Source organism: Lepidochelys kempii, chromosome 5, assembly GCF_965140285.1.
Source record: "Lepidochelys kempii isolate rLepKem1 chromosome 5, rLepKem1.hap1, whole genome shotgun sequence".
In the NCBI taxonomy this organism is placed as follows: Eukaryota; Metazoa; Chordata; order Testudines; family Cheloniidae; genus Lepidochelys; species Lepidochelys kempii.
Window position 1 is genome coordinate 135,284,912 of NC_136384.1, and position 13,338 is coordinate 135,298,249.

The 13,338-nt window shown below is 46.2% G+C and overlaps 1 protein-coding gene across 9 annotated transcripts in view; it reads left to right on the forward strand.

The window, feature by feature from the left end:
• The window catches only part of ELP1 (elongator acetyltransferase complex subunit 1), a 113,605-nt gene that overhangs the window by 1,003 nt on the left and 99,264 nt on the right, over positions 1–13,338 (forward strand). For 6 of the 9 annotated variants that reach the window (XR_012159185.1, XR_012159184.1, XM_073346011.1 and 3 more), the window contains exons 1-4: positions 420–523; positions 1,401–1,595; positions 9,805–9,957; positions 11,268–11,349. Coding sequence is in view for 7 of the 9 variants with exons in the window: in XM_073346011.1 (XP_073202112.1) it covers positions 449–523; positions 1,401–1,595; positions 9,805–9,957; positions 11,268–11,349 (505 nt within the window). In the remaining 2 variants the exon portion in view is untranslated. Of the gene's footprint in view, positions 1–419; positions 524–897; positions 1,084–1,400; positions 1,596–9,804; positions 9,958–11,267; positions 11,350–13,338 lie in introns of those variants that run through there. The other 3 variants (XM_073346014.1, XM_073346013.2, XM_073346016.2) reach the window with 3 other exon arrangements.

The window sequence follows — 13,338 nt, forward strand, 5'->3', positions numbered from 1 at the left end:
CCCCCCTTCGAATTAATATGCGAACTAGATGCCGTTAACGAGGGCCTGGGAGAGGCTGGGCCATCGCACCCATTGAATCGCTTGCCCCCTGGCCAGCGCCCTCAGGCCAAGGCTGCAGCGGCCCCCGGCGGGAGGGGAGCTCGCGGGGCTCGCGGGGCGGGACGGGGGAGCTCAGGGGTTTGGGCACTGGCCCGCTCAACGCAGGGCTGCGAGTTCAGTCCTTGAGGGGGCCGTGGGGGGATGGGGCAAACATGGGGGCTCGGCGCTGCTTTGAGCGGGGGGGGACTAGATGCCCTCCTGGGAGTCTGTGGTCCTCGGGGGGCAGCGGAGCCGGGGCTCGGCACCGGGGCTCGGCCGCGGGCGCGAGCCCAGCCTCGACCCCGCGCCCACCCGAAACGCGCCTGCGCCCCGCCGCTGGCCTGCCTGGGCGGCAGCCCCGCTCCTGCGCATGCGCCTCCCGGAAGCGCCGGTCGCGGCTTCAAGATGGCAGCGCCCGTCTCCTGAGCGGCGGCGCGGGCGCGCGGTGAGGAGCGCCCCGGGCCCGTCCCCGTGGCCGGCCTTCGCTCGGCGGGGGCCCTGCCTGGGGGCGCCCCTGCCGCCGAGCCGGTGCCCTGTGCCCGCCCGCCCGCGGTCTCTCGCGTGCTCCCGGGCCGAGCCTTAACCCTCGGGGGCGGCGGAGCCCGCACACCCCGCGGGGGGGGGGGCTGATAAACCTCCCCGGAGAGCCCCCGCTGCTGCCCCCCACCCACCCACCCACCCCCGGTGGGCCTGGCCGGGGGCCTCCCCGTGCGGGCTGGGGGGCCGCTCTAGTGACCCGCAGCCCCCGCGGCTCCAGGGTCGCCGGCCCCGGCGCCTCCCGGAGGAGCCCGGCTGGCCTCGGCGCTGTTGTCGTGACAAGGCGTTACCCGCGGGAGACAAAAAGGAAATAAATAAAACTCCTGCTGGTGGTGGTTGCGATCTTGCCCCTGTTCAGGTGGCTGGGGTGCCCCTTGCTCTTGTGTCCGGGTGAGGCTGGAGAGCGGTGACTGCCTTTTCCCCTTCGCCCGCTGGCTTTCAGCAGTTCCTGCTCACCTTCTCTCTAAAGTACGTAGCCCCCTCCTTCCTTGGACTCGCTCTTTCCTCTGGAGGCAGTCACAAAAGTCCTTTCTCAGGCTCAGTTTACAGCTCCCTCCCTAAAAGAAAAGGAGGACTTGTGGCACCTTAGAGACTCACCAATTTATTTGAGCATGAGCTTTCGTGAGCTACAGCTCACTTCATCGGATGCAGCTCACGAAAGCTCATGCTCAAATAAATTGGTGAGTCTCTAAGGTGCCACAAGTCCTCCTGTTCTTTTTGCGAATACAGACTAACACTGCTGCTACTCTGAAACCAGCTCCCTCTCTGTGTGTTTGTTTTAATAGCTCTTTGGGGGATTGCATTTCTCCAGTTCCTGTGTTGCTGATACAATGAGAAATTTGAAGTTACTGTACGCTCGAGAGCATGGGCCTGTCCCGGCTTTGGGGAGTCCTCAGTGTTTCTGCCTCCGTGCAGACCAAGGGACGCTGCTCATTGGCTCAGAATATGGGATCCTGGAGCTGGACCCAGCCATTCAAGGGGTGAGTTACTGGTGGAAGTTCTAAAGCTTTGTTTAGGGCTGTTTTCCTGATGCTAATTGTGGGTTCATACTTGCAGGATGGTAAATGTTTTCATGCTCATTGACTTACTGGGCATTCAGAGCACTCTGAGTGTTACAGGACTGGACCTGGTGACCATACTTTTTTTTTTTTTCTTGTGATCACAAAGAGCAGTAGGTTGGCTTTGCCTGGTTGGAAATGCGTTCCGCTGCAGTGTCTTGTGTTCCATCCACCTATATAGATCGAATCATCTCTTTGGATTGTAAACGCCTTCGTTTCAGTCCTTATCCCCGCCAGGTTCTATACAGCAGTGAGCACACTATATCTGCAGCACTGAGCACACATAGACTTTGTTTAGTGCCGACATTATGTCTGCAGTACTGCAGGGTACACCAGCAAAAGTCTCAGCTCTGAAGAAAGCTTGCAGTCTAGAAGGCAGACGTGCATAATAATGAAAATGTGGATTTATGTCCTGGTAAAGTTACATGTCCTGTCCAATTCAGTTCTTTCTGCCACTGCAGTCTGAGGGTGCTGAAACAGGAAAGTTGGAGAACTCTCACTGAATTCATAAAAGAGGCGTTTAGATTGGTGCCTGGTGAAGTTTCCCTTCTACTGTACGGCAATGATAGTAGTCAACCAAGCTGAATAGACATAAGTACAAAGCATGTTATGAGCCATTATTTTTGACTGCTTAGTTGAGGCTCATAAGCAAAGAACTGCCATAGACATGAGCTTATCCATGAGTGAACTTCTCTGTAGCCCTGTTCCTGCAGCGTGCAGGAGCTCTGCTCTAAGCCTGCACAGCTCAGTTGCTCCTCAGAAGACTACATCTTCATTAAAAAGGGGGCTATACTAAGAGTCTGTCAACGGAGGCCCAGAGAGACCAAGTACCTTGCCCACAGACATAGTGAGACACAAGAGCCGAGGTCAGACCCAGAACTCTGACTGTAACCATTAGACACGTTGTCTTGTAACCAGTGCATCAAGTTCTCTTGGCTTTTAAAGCACTCTGATGCCTGATGGCTAAAGCATCTGAGGTGCATTATCAGGTTCAGTCAGGCTTTGTGTGGATGCTGCTTCATTCTCGCCCCTTGCTTCTGCCACTCCTGCTCAGCTTCTTGGCTCTGCCACCGGCAGAGTCGATATGCCTCCCCCTCCCATTTTTTCATAGTTCTCAAGGGCAGAAGGAGCCTTAATTATATAAAGGGACACAGCTGAGTACTTAAATTCTGACATTGAATCTAGTTTGGAGCCATTCCATTATGGAGGTGTGATGGAGTGTACTTGCCCTGCACTGGACAAGGAGGCGTTATCCGTGACTCTGGGCAGAGGAAGCCATGCCCCCTTCACCCCTGCTGTGCATGCTCCAACTGGAGCATCAGTACAAAAGGGAGCAGCCCAGCTCAGTCAGGGTGGACCACGGAGGAGAGAGGCTCCTGCCCGGGAACCCCAGATTGTGGAGGCTAGGGACGCCGAGACACGGGCGGATATCTGGCTACCTGCAGACGCCCGAGAGACGTTGGAACCGTCAGGTGCCTCACAGGCCAAAGACCCCAGACACCCATGGACCAAGTCACTGGAAGACTGAGTAAGAAGCAGCCCAGGGAGACTAGCTATTGATCCGGTTGTAGAACCAAGCAATAAGTCAGTGTGTTTTGGTCAGATCCTCGCTCACGCAGTGATGAATACGCTCTCCGCTGAAAGGGCCCTGAGCTGGGACCTGGTGGACTAGGGAGGGCCTGGGTCCCCCTACCACTGGCCACCATCTCCGGCCATCAGGCCACATAGCCTGGCTAAGGAGGACAGCCATATTACCGCTGGCCACTAGGCCACGCAGCCTGGCTAAGGAGGATAGTCATATTGACTCTGGCCTCTGGCCCATGCAGCCCTGTGAGGAAGGGCAGCCGTATTGACTCTGGCCACTAGGCCTCACAGCCTTCGAGGGAGGGGCACCATATTGATTCTGGTCATTAGCCATGACTGCCCTGAGGCTAAGGGTGGGCAGGTGAACTCAACTATGGGGCTATAATGCCCTTTTCCCTGCCTCAAAGGGGGACAGGATGTACTTGCCCCACGACAGGGGAGTAGATGATCTCAGGTATTTAATGTTGTCATTTCAACCCTCAAACTTCCTTTTAAGCAGGGTGGATTTGACACTAGTCAGGAAGACTCAATTTAATCATAGATTTCTACATAAAAGTGCATTCTTGGTGGTGGCTATAACCTTAATACATATTCTTCACAACTCAGAGATAGATGTAAGTTTAATTTTTAGAAGGTACACACTGTACATTTTTAAAGCAATTTATTTTGAAAACTTTTCAGATTCGTTTTCTGATATAGCTGTAAAACTAATGATTGTTTGGTTATTTCATTTACCAAAGGTAATTGAACCAGATATTTTTGAAGTCATTGGGAGGTGAACTATCTCCAGTTCAACAGGTTAATCGTTAATATTTGTAGGATTTTCTTGCCATGCTGTATTAGGAGGAGAACGTCACCAGACAGACATTTAAATTGTTTTATTTAACTAAAACAGCAACTTCGCGTATTCTGGATTTTTTTCTTCAACAGCAAACATAATATTTTAACAAAACAAGCATATGAATTTTTGAATTTAGTTAAACGTTCAAGTTTTTTAAAATCAGGTTTGTTTTTGTAAAAAATTTTTTCATCAATTACCTCTTTTTGTAATCTTCTGATTCTTATCACAAACTTATCTATGGTGGTTTCTGGATGATGGAGGATTTTTTTCTTTTTGCTACATGGCATACACTGTGGCTATGTAACATACATGATGTGACTGAAACACTATCATTGGCAAATAACACTGAAACTATGGAAAATGATGGTGATCTTGAAGGTGGATAGTCTTCAGAATCCTGTATGTTGAGGATGGATTCTCCTAAACAAAATAAGTCAATACAGTTATTTAATTATTATTACCATTCTGCTCATTTAGTATTACTCATTGCATTCACTGATACTCTGTACTACTTTAAAGGTGAAATTGTAAAAGAAAGATCTGCCTATTTCAGCTATTTATTTTTTTATCACAACTGCATTTAAGATTATAGTATCATAGAGTAACAACTATATTTTTTGCTCAAACATGAGAATTCAAGAATAGTCCAGAAGTAATACAGGCAGTTCTTAAGAAAGAAGTATGAAATTAAAAAGTTTACCAACCTAATGAACATGTCTGAACATGCACGATCTTCAATGCAGTTTCCTCCTGAGAAACATAGAATCATAGAATATCAGGGTTGGAAGGGACCTCAGGAGGTCATCTAGTCCAACTCCCTGCTTAAAGCAGGACCAAGCCCCAACTAAATCATCCCAGCCAGGGCTTTGTCAAGCCTGACCTTGAAAACCTCTAAGGAAGGAGATTCCACCACCTCCGTAGGTAACCCATTCCAGTGCTTCACTACCCTCCTAGTGAAAAAGTTTTTTCTAATATCCAACCTAAACCTCCCCCACTGCAACTTGAGACCATTACTCCTTGTTCTGTCATCTGCTACCACTGAGAACAGTCGAGATCCATCCTCTTTGGAACCCCCTTTCAGGTAGTTGAAAGTAGCTATCAAATCCCCCCTCATTCTTCTCTTCTGCAAACTAAACAATCCCAGTTCTCTCAGCCTCTCCTCATAAGTCATGTGTTCCAGTCCCCTAATCATTTTTGTTGTCCTCCGCTGGATGCTTTCCAGTTTTTCCACATCCTTCTTGTAGTGTGGGGTCCAAAACTGGACACAGTACTCCAAATGTCGAATAGAGGGGAACGATCACGTCCCTCGATCTGCTGGCAGTGCCCCTACTTATACAGCCCCAAATGCCATTAACCTTCTTGGCAACAAGGGCACACTGTTGACTCATATCCAGCTTCTCATCCACTGTAACCCCTAAGTCCTTTTCTGCAGAACTGCTGCCTAGCCATTTGGTCCCTAGTCTGTAGCGGTGCATGGGATTCTTCCTTCCTAAGTGCAGGACTCTGCACTTGTTCTTGTTGAACCTCATGAGATTTCTTTTGGCCCAATCCTCTAATTTGTCTAGGTCCCTCTGTATCCCATTCCTACCCTCCAGCATATCTACCACTCCTCCCAGTTTAGTGTGATCTGCAAACTTGCTGAGGGAGCAATCCACACCATCCTCCAGATCATTAATGAAGATATTGGACAAAACCAGCCCCAGGACCGACCCTTGGGGCATTCCGCTTGATACTGGCTGCCAACTAGAGGTGGAGCCATTGATCATTACCCGTTGAGCCCAACAATCTAGCCAGCTTTCTATCTACTTTATTGTCCATGAATCCAGTCTGTACTACTTTAACTTGCTGGCAAGAATACTGTGGGAGACTGTGTCAAAAGCTTTGCTAAAGTCAAGGAATAACACGTCCACTGCTTTCCCCTCATCCACAGAGGCAGTTATCTCATCATAGAAGGCAATCAGGTTGATCAGGCATGACTTGCCCTTGGTGAATCCATGCTGACTGTACCTGATCACTTTCCTCTCCTCTAAGTGCTTCAGAATTGATTCCTTGAGGACCTGCTCCATGATTTTTCCAGGGACTGAAGTGAGGCTGACTGGTCTGTAGTTCCCCGGATTCTCCTTCTTCCCTTTTTTAAAGATGGGCACTACATTAGCCTTTTTTCCAGTCATCTGGGACCTCCCCTGATGGTTATGAGTTTTCCAAGATAATGGTCAATGGCTCTGCAATCACATCCGCCAACTCCTTTAGCACTCTCGGATGCAGCGCATCTGGCCCCATGGACTTGTGCTTGTCCAGCTTTTCTAAATAGTCCTGAACCACTTCTTTCTCCACAGAGGGCTGGTCACCTCCTCCCCATGCTGTGCTGTCCAGTGCAGCAGTCTGGGAGCTGACCTTGTTTGTGAAGACAGGCAAAAAAAAGCATGGTGTACATTAGCTTTTTCCACATTCTCTGACACTAGGTTGCCTCCCTCATTCAGTAAGGGGCCCACGCTTTCCTTGACCACCACCTTGTTGCTAACGTACCTGAAGAAACCCTTCTTGTTACCTTTCATATCCCTTGCTAGCTGCAACTCCAAGTGTGATTTGGCCTTCCTGATTTTGCTCCTGCATGCCTGAGAAATATTTTTATACTCCTCCCTGGTCATCTGTCCAATCTTCCCCTTCTTGTAAGTTTCTTTTTTGTGTTTAAGATCAGCAAGGATTTCACTGTTAAGCCAAGCTGGTCGCCTGCCACGTTTACTATTCTTTCTACACATCGGGATGGTTTGTTCCTGCACTCTCAATAAGGATTGTTTAAAATACAGCCAGCTCTCCTGGATTCCTTTCCCCGTCATGTTGTTCTCCCAGGGGATCCTGCCCATCAGTTACCTGAGGGAGTCAAAATCTACTTTTCTGAAGTCCAGGGTCCATATTCTGCTGCTCTCCTTCCTTCCTTGTGTTAGGATCCTGAACTCAACCATCTCAGGGTCACTGCCTCCCAGGTTCCCATCCAGTTTTGTTTCCCCTACTAATTCTTCCCGGTTTGTGAGCAGCAGGTCAAGAAGAGCTCTGCCCCTAGTTGGTTTCTTCAGCACTTGCACCAGGAAATTGTCCCCTATACTTTCCAAAAACTTCCTGGATTGTCTGTGTACTGCTGTATTGCTCTCCCAGCAGATACCAGGGTGATTGAACCAGGGCCTGCAATCTAGTAACTTATGTTAGTTGCCGGAAGAAAACCTTGGCTACCTCATCCCCCTGGTCTGGTGGTGTATAGCAGACTCCCACCACGACATCGCCCTTGTTGCTCATACTTCTAAACTTAATCCAGAGACTCTCAGGTTTTTCTGCAGTTTCATACCAGAACGGAAAGAACACGTCTCATGATGTTGTTTCATTCGGGCAACCAGGCCTTGCATTTCTTTGTTGCACTGTTTGCATTTTGCACACATACCTGTCTTACGGACAGGTAGAGGAACTTCATTAAAATATTCCGAAACTGGGTCTCTTTTACGGCCAGCTGACATTATAGGTTTTCCCTTCTAGTGAGAGAATGCTATGGTAGATCTCAAATCAATGAAGGCTACACTCACAAAGACCTCAAGGCTTCTGGAATATGCTGCTCAAACAGTTTCAGTTTTGTTTCTACTGCCCGTCCCTCCCTTCTCACATTTATCTCCAGACTTCTTCTCCTTGTCCAGATCTATTCTGCCCCCAACGATCTTCTATTCATTGAACTTTTTGAAACTGCACTTTCAGAGAGAGGTAAGGGATTGACTCTGTGTACACAAATTTGCAGAGGGACAATAGGGTTGAGGTCTGTTATTTCTAACCTCTATATATTATTGATTGATTTATTTAAAAACATTTTTGCTGTTTAACAAGCTTGTTATCTCTGGAGACACAAATCCACAGTTTGAGAACTGCAAAACTAAGCATCTCTGATGGTATCTTCTAGACTGAGCACTGGGTCCCATTGGGTAGATAGAAAGATTAACCTAAATCTATACAGAAGCCCCTTGAACCCCATAAGATTGGGTCCCTAATCCATGAACTGTTGGAATTTATTTACAAAACTTTTCTTAAACATTACATGAATATATTGTCTCTTACTATAGAATAAGAATTTATAATCCCTATTTCATGATGAGATATCTTTGAGCTATAATGTATCTTAATTAAAACTATCTTTGGGTAGGTTTTTTCCTCCAAAAGCATTTTATCAAAAAAATCAGATTTTTTTAATTTTGTTTTTTAAAAAAATCATAGATTTTTATCCATCCTGCTTTTAAGATCAGTGCTACAGCAGGAAAGAAATTGTAACTGCATCGTCGTGGGTGGTGTTACCCCAAGACGCATTTGGCCAATGTTTTGCAAAACTTGTACAAGCAGTGTTGCGTGCTCGTCCCGCTAGCTACAGCAGCCGTGAACTCGTAGGTAGGACTTGAAAAGGTACAGAAGTTGTCTTGCAGATGAAGATGTAACCCGAATATGGTGTAAATTTCAGTTCCACTCAGAACACAAGGGAAGAGAAGTTTTTCTGTCTTCCTTACGAGCCCTTGCTTTGTGGCAGTGCTTCCTCCGGGAGGGTCTGGGCCCCGTTGTCCCTGGAATCTGTTAGTACTGCACAGATTTCTCTGGGAGGCATGCTGCAGAGCAGCATGAGTCACTTCTCTCCCTTGCTGAGTGCACTCTGTCTGCTGCAGTCCCAGGCTGCAGCTTTTGACCAAGTGACTGAATGCTCTGAAAGCTCGACCCCTCCCATTTTGCTTAAGAGTATGCTTTGCTACTGCCCTGCAGCTAGCTTGCTTCCCCCCGTACTCTATTCTGTAACTCTGTTGATGGAAGAGTTCTCATACTTCCCTGGTGTCAGGTGATGAGGAGGGACACTTCTATAGAATCTCCATGCTGATTCTAGTGACACCGTCAACCTGAAATCTAGTGAGTGACAAAAATCAAGTTAAGTCATTAAATATGCTCGCCCTGCTCTGACATGCGCGCGCACACACACATCACCTGCCAGTATGCATGGTTTTACAGTCACCGTTTTAGGATTTATCATTGCTTTTCTCTCCTCATTTGCTGTGTGAAAGGCCCGCACAGGTCAGGGAAGCTGATTGACTATTTCCGCTGTACAAGTGCAACTGGCGCTAAAAATGTGCTCTCCAGTGTACCTAGTAAAGACGCTAAGGAAGAGGAGAGGAGGCTTTTCTCTAATGTTCTAGCTATAGTATTCTGATGTGTAGTCTGTAAAACCAGCATGTGAAAACATTTCAGTCATGTGTATTTAAGGTGATGCTATCCCTCTGCTGTCTATATGATCCTTCAGAAACATTGGAGCAAATTCAGCAGGAACTTGCACCTTCTTATAGTCCATTTGATATGGGGGGCATAGGGGCCATAAAATGATACTTAATGGGACACGTTCTGTGAAGGAACATTGCCATTTGTTGATTGATCTTTCACCTAAATAATCAGTTTGAAAAGCAATGAAATATTCCAGTGTAACTGAGAATAAAGTCAGGTATTTCCCTGTCTGATGTCTGAGTTGCCTGGCTCAGTGGTGGTGAGTTCTATTAAATCTTACTGCTGCATGTGAGGTAATATTTGTGCTGTATTTCTTGGAGATGTTGGGTGCCTAGAGTGTATAGTTACCCCCCACCCGGATTTGTATAAATCTAAACAAAGTAACATGTCATTTTCTGATTGTCTGTTCTCTCCATCTAGGTGACGAATGAAATTTCCTTGACTGTGGATGGTTTTCTGCCAGAAGATGGAAGTGGCCACATTGTGGGCATTGAAGATCTGCCAGATCAGGAGTGTGTGTGTGTTGCTACGGCAGCTGGAGATGTTATACTGTGCAACCTCAGTACAAAGCAGGTAAGCTGGAAGGTAAAAGGAGAAGTTATAGGCTGCTTCCATTCTTACCCAGGTAGCCTTACTGACTTCTCTGGGGTTTCTTGGGTGTAACTGAGGGCAGAATTTATATAACTTGGAAGTGTTGGTCATCCAGTTAATTCCTTGACAATGAAAAGTAATGAAGCATTGGGAACTATGCCCCTACCCCAATGCCTGCACCGGGAATCCTACTGAAATAAGTTAATTTGTTAACCTCCGAGCAAAATGTTATTTAAAAACAAAGCTGAATTATAAACCTAACATATTTATCAGTTAGTGCAGAACATCTTCAGAGAAAACTAATGTATATTAGAATCATGTTTCTTATGTATAGATCTCATTTAAAGACTAAAAGGTTTACGTTCCATGATTAAAGGTCATAAAACGTAACTGCCAGGCAACATTAATGAGAAACCAGAACCGTTTAGCCCAGGGAATAGCGCAGTGGACTGGGACGTCAGACTTTGTTTGGGGTGGGGTTCTAGTCCATGCTCTGCTATAGATTTGTGTGCGATCTTGGGCAAGTTGCTTAAACTCACTAGTGTCCTATCTATAATGACGCTTCCTGAAGATCTGCTATTGTACTCCAACTGGTGCAGCTGCAAAGGAAGTAGCAGCAAGGGGAGGGCTAGAATAGGCAGGGCAAGCTCCAGGGTTAGGTGACACCCTGACAGCCAGTCTGTGCTGAAACTTGGATAGCTGCTATTTCCATTTCAGCCAACTTTGTTCACATGTGGCATATTTTGCAAATGTCACTCAGACTTTAATAAAAAAAAAAAAAGCATATTCTGAAGACTGTGTAAAGTATTGTCATTTTAGTGTATGCAAGATCATGTCCTATAATATGTATTAACAACTTGTCTAATGCGCTAGAGATGATATTTTCTGGCATGAGCACTAGGGTCAGAGTTAAGGTTTAGCTTCTGATCTTGTATGTCTTGGCTTTACAGACTGATGTCTCAGCCTTAACGTTGTTTTAATGCTTACTGTGTTTGCTTGGAATATATTTTGGTGTCTTGAAATTCACTGTGTGTGTACTGAGACTCCTTGTGTGTAAGACTGAGTCATTTTGCAGGTATCTGGAGTTTCCCTTCTCTTCACCAAAACGGATTGGGCCTGTTACCAGAGCACAGCTCTGGCAATCATGAGCAGCCACAGCTAGTGCAATTGTCATCTCCCCGAGCTCCTTGTAAATCAGAACAATACATTGGAGAGACATTCCTTTCTTGCAGTTGCATATGTATCACCCATACATACACGAATACCTCACGCCGCTCATTGCTCTCTTACAGCTCGAATGTGTTGGGAGTGTGGACACTGGTCTGACCACCATGAGCTGGAGTCCTGACCAGGAGCTTGTCCTGCTGGTTACAGGTACAGATGATCGTCTGTTTGTAAACTCTGTTGAGCAAATACAAGATAGTTTAGTATAGCCTTTCATAATTTTTCATAGGGCCAAATTCTGCCCCTTTGCTCACCCTGAACTATGCTTGCGTAATCCAGTTACCTGGCCCTGAACAATTATGACACACACACGTTCTGATTTCAGCAGCTTTACAGATCTCTCTCAAGGAAGTAAAATCTGGTGTTGGATCCAGAAAAGCTGGGATAGGTGTGTTAAATTCCTTGCGACAGCCTTCATAGGAGAAATGGCTTCTCATCCTTTCTATTAGAGGCAATAGCAAAAGATAGTCATAAAGCTGAAGCCCAGAAGGGATCACCCGGTGATCTAGTCTGACCTCCTATATAGCACAAGCCATTAACATCACCCAGCAAAACCCGACAAATGAAATTAGTCTCCTGAGGGTTGTAATATATTGGTCTAAACTAGGGCTGTCAAGCGATTAAAAACATTAATCGCGATTAATCATGCGATTAAAAAACATCCAGCAGTGCATTGTTAAACAATAATAGAATAATATTTAAATAGTTTTGGATGTTTTCTACATTTTCAAATATATTAATTTCAGTTACAATACAGAAAACAAGGTGCACAGTGCTCACTTCATATTTATTTTTGTTGCAAGTACTTGTACTGTAAAAAAACAAATCGTATTTTTCAATTCACCTAAGTACTGTAGTGTAATCTCTTTATTATGAAAGTTGAACTTACAAATGTAGAATTATGTACAAAAAAAACCTGCGTTCAAAAACAAAACAAGGTAAAATTTTAGAGCCTGCAAGTCCACTCAGTCCTTCTTCTTGTTCACCCAGTCGCTGAGACAAACAAGTTTGTTTACATTTGCAGGAGATAATGCTGCCCGCTTCTTGTTTACAATGTCACCTGAAAGTGAGAACAGGCGTTCTCATGGCACTGTTGTAGCTGGTGTCGCAAGATATTTATGTGTTAGCTGCGCTAAAGATTCATATACCCCTTAATGCTTCAACCGCCATTCCATACTGATGATGGGCTGTACTCGATAACAGTCCCAAGCAGTGTGGTCCGATGCATGTTCATTTTCATTATCTGAGTCAGATGCCACTAGAAGAAGATAAATTTTCTCTTTTGGTGGTTCGGGTTCTGTAGTTTCCGCATGTGAGTGTTGCTCTTTTCTGAAAGCACACTCCACACCTCATCTCTCAAGCACTTCTGATTTTTAAACCTTGGATCGAGTGCTGTAGCTTTCTTTAGAAATATCACATTGGTACCTTCTTTGTGTTTTGTGAAATCTGGCGTGAAAGTGTTCTTAAAATGAACAACATGTGCTGGGTCATCATCCAAGACTGCTATATCATGAAATATATGGCAGAAGGTGGGTTAAACAGCCAGGAACATACAGTTCTTCCCCAAGGAGTTCAGTCAGAAATTTAATTAACATATTATTTTTTTAATGAGCGTCATGAGCATGGAAGCTTGTCCTCTGGAATGGTGACCAAAGCATGAAGGGGCATACGAATGTTTAGCATATCTGGCATGTAAATACCTTGCAGTGCTGGCTACAAAAGTGCCATGCAAATGCCTGTTCTCACTTTCTGGTGACATTGTAAATAAGGGCATGGCTACACCTGCAGATGTAGAGCACTGGGAGTTAAACCCGCCTTCAGCGAGCGCAGTAGGGAAAGTGCTGCAGTCTGTCCATGCTGACAGCACACTGGCGTGGCCACATTTGCAGCATTGGGAGCAGTGCATTATGGGCAGCTATCCCAGCATGCAAGTGACTGCGACGTGCTTTTCAAATGGGGGTGGGGTGGAGTGGAGTGTGACGGGAGTGTGTTGTGTGTATGTGGGGGGGGAGAGTGGGTTTTTGGGGTGCTGAGTGTCAGCGAGCTGTCTTGTAAGTTCAGACCCCCCTCCCCCCACCTCTCTCTCACTCACTCAAAGCAATCAGTAAACGTTTGCGTTTTCTCGGAGCTGATAAGCAG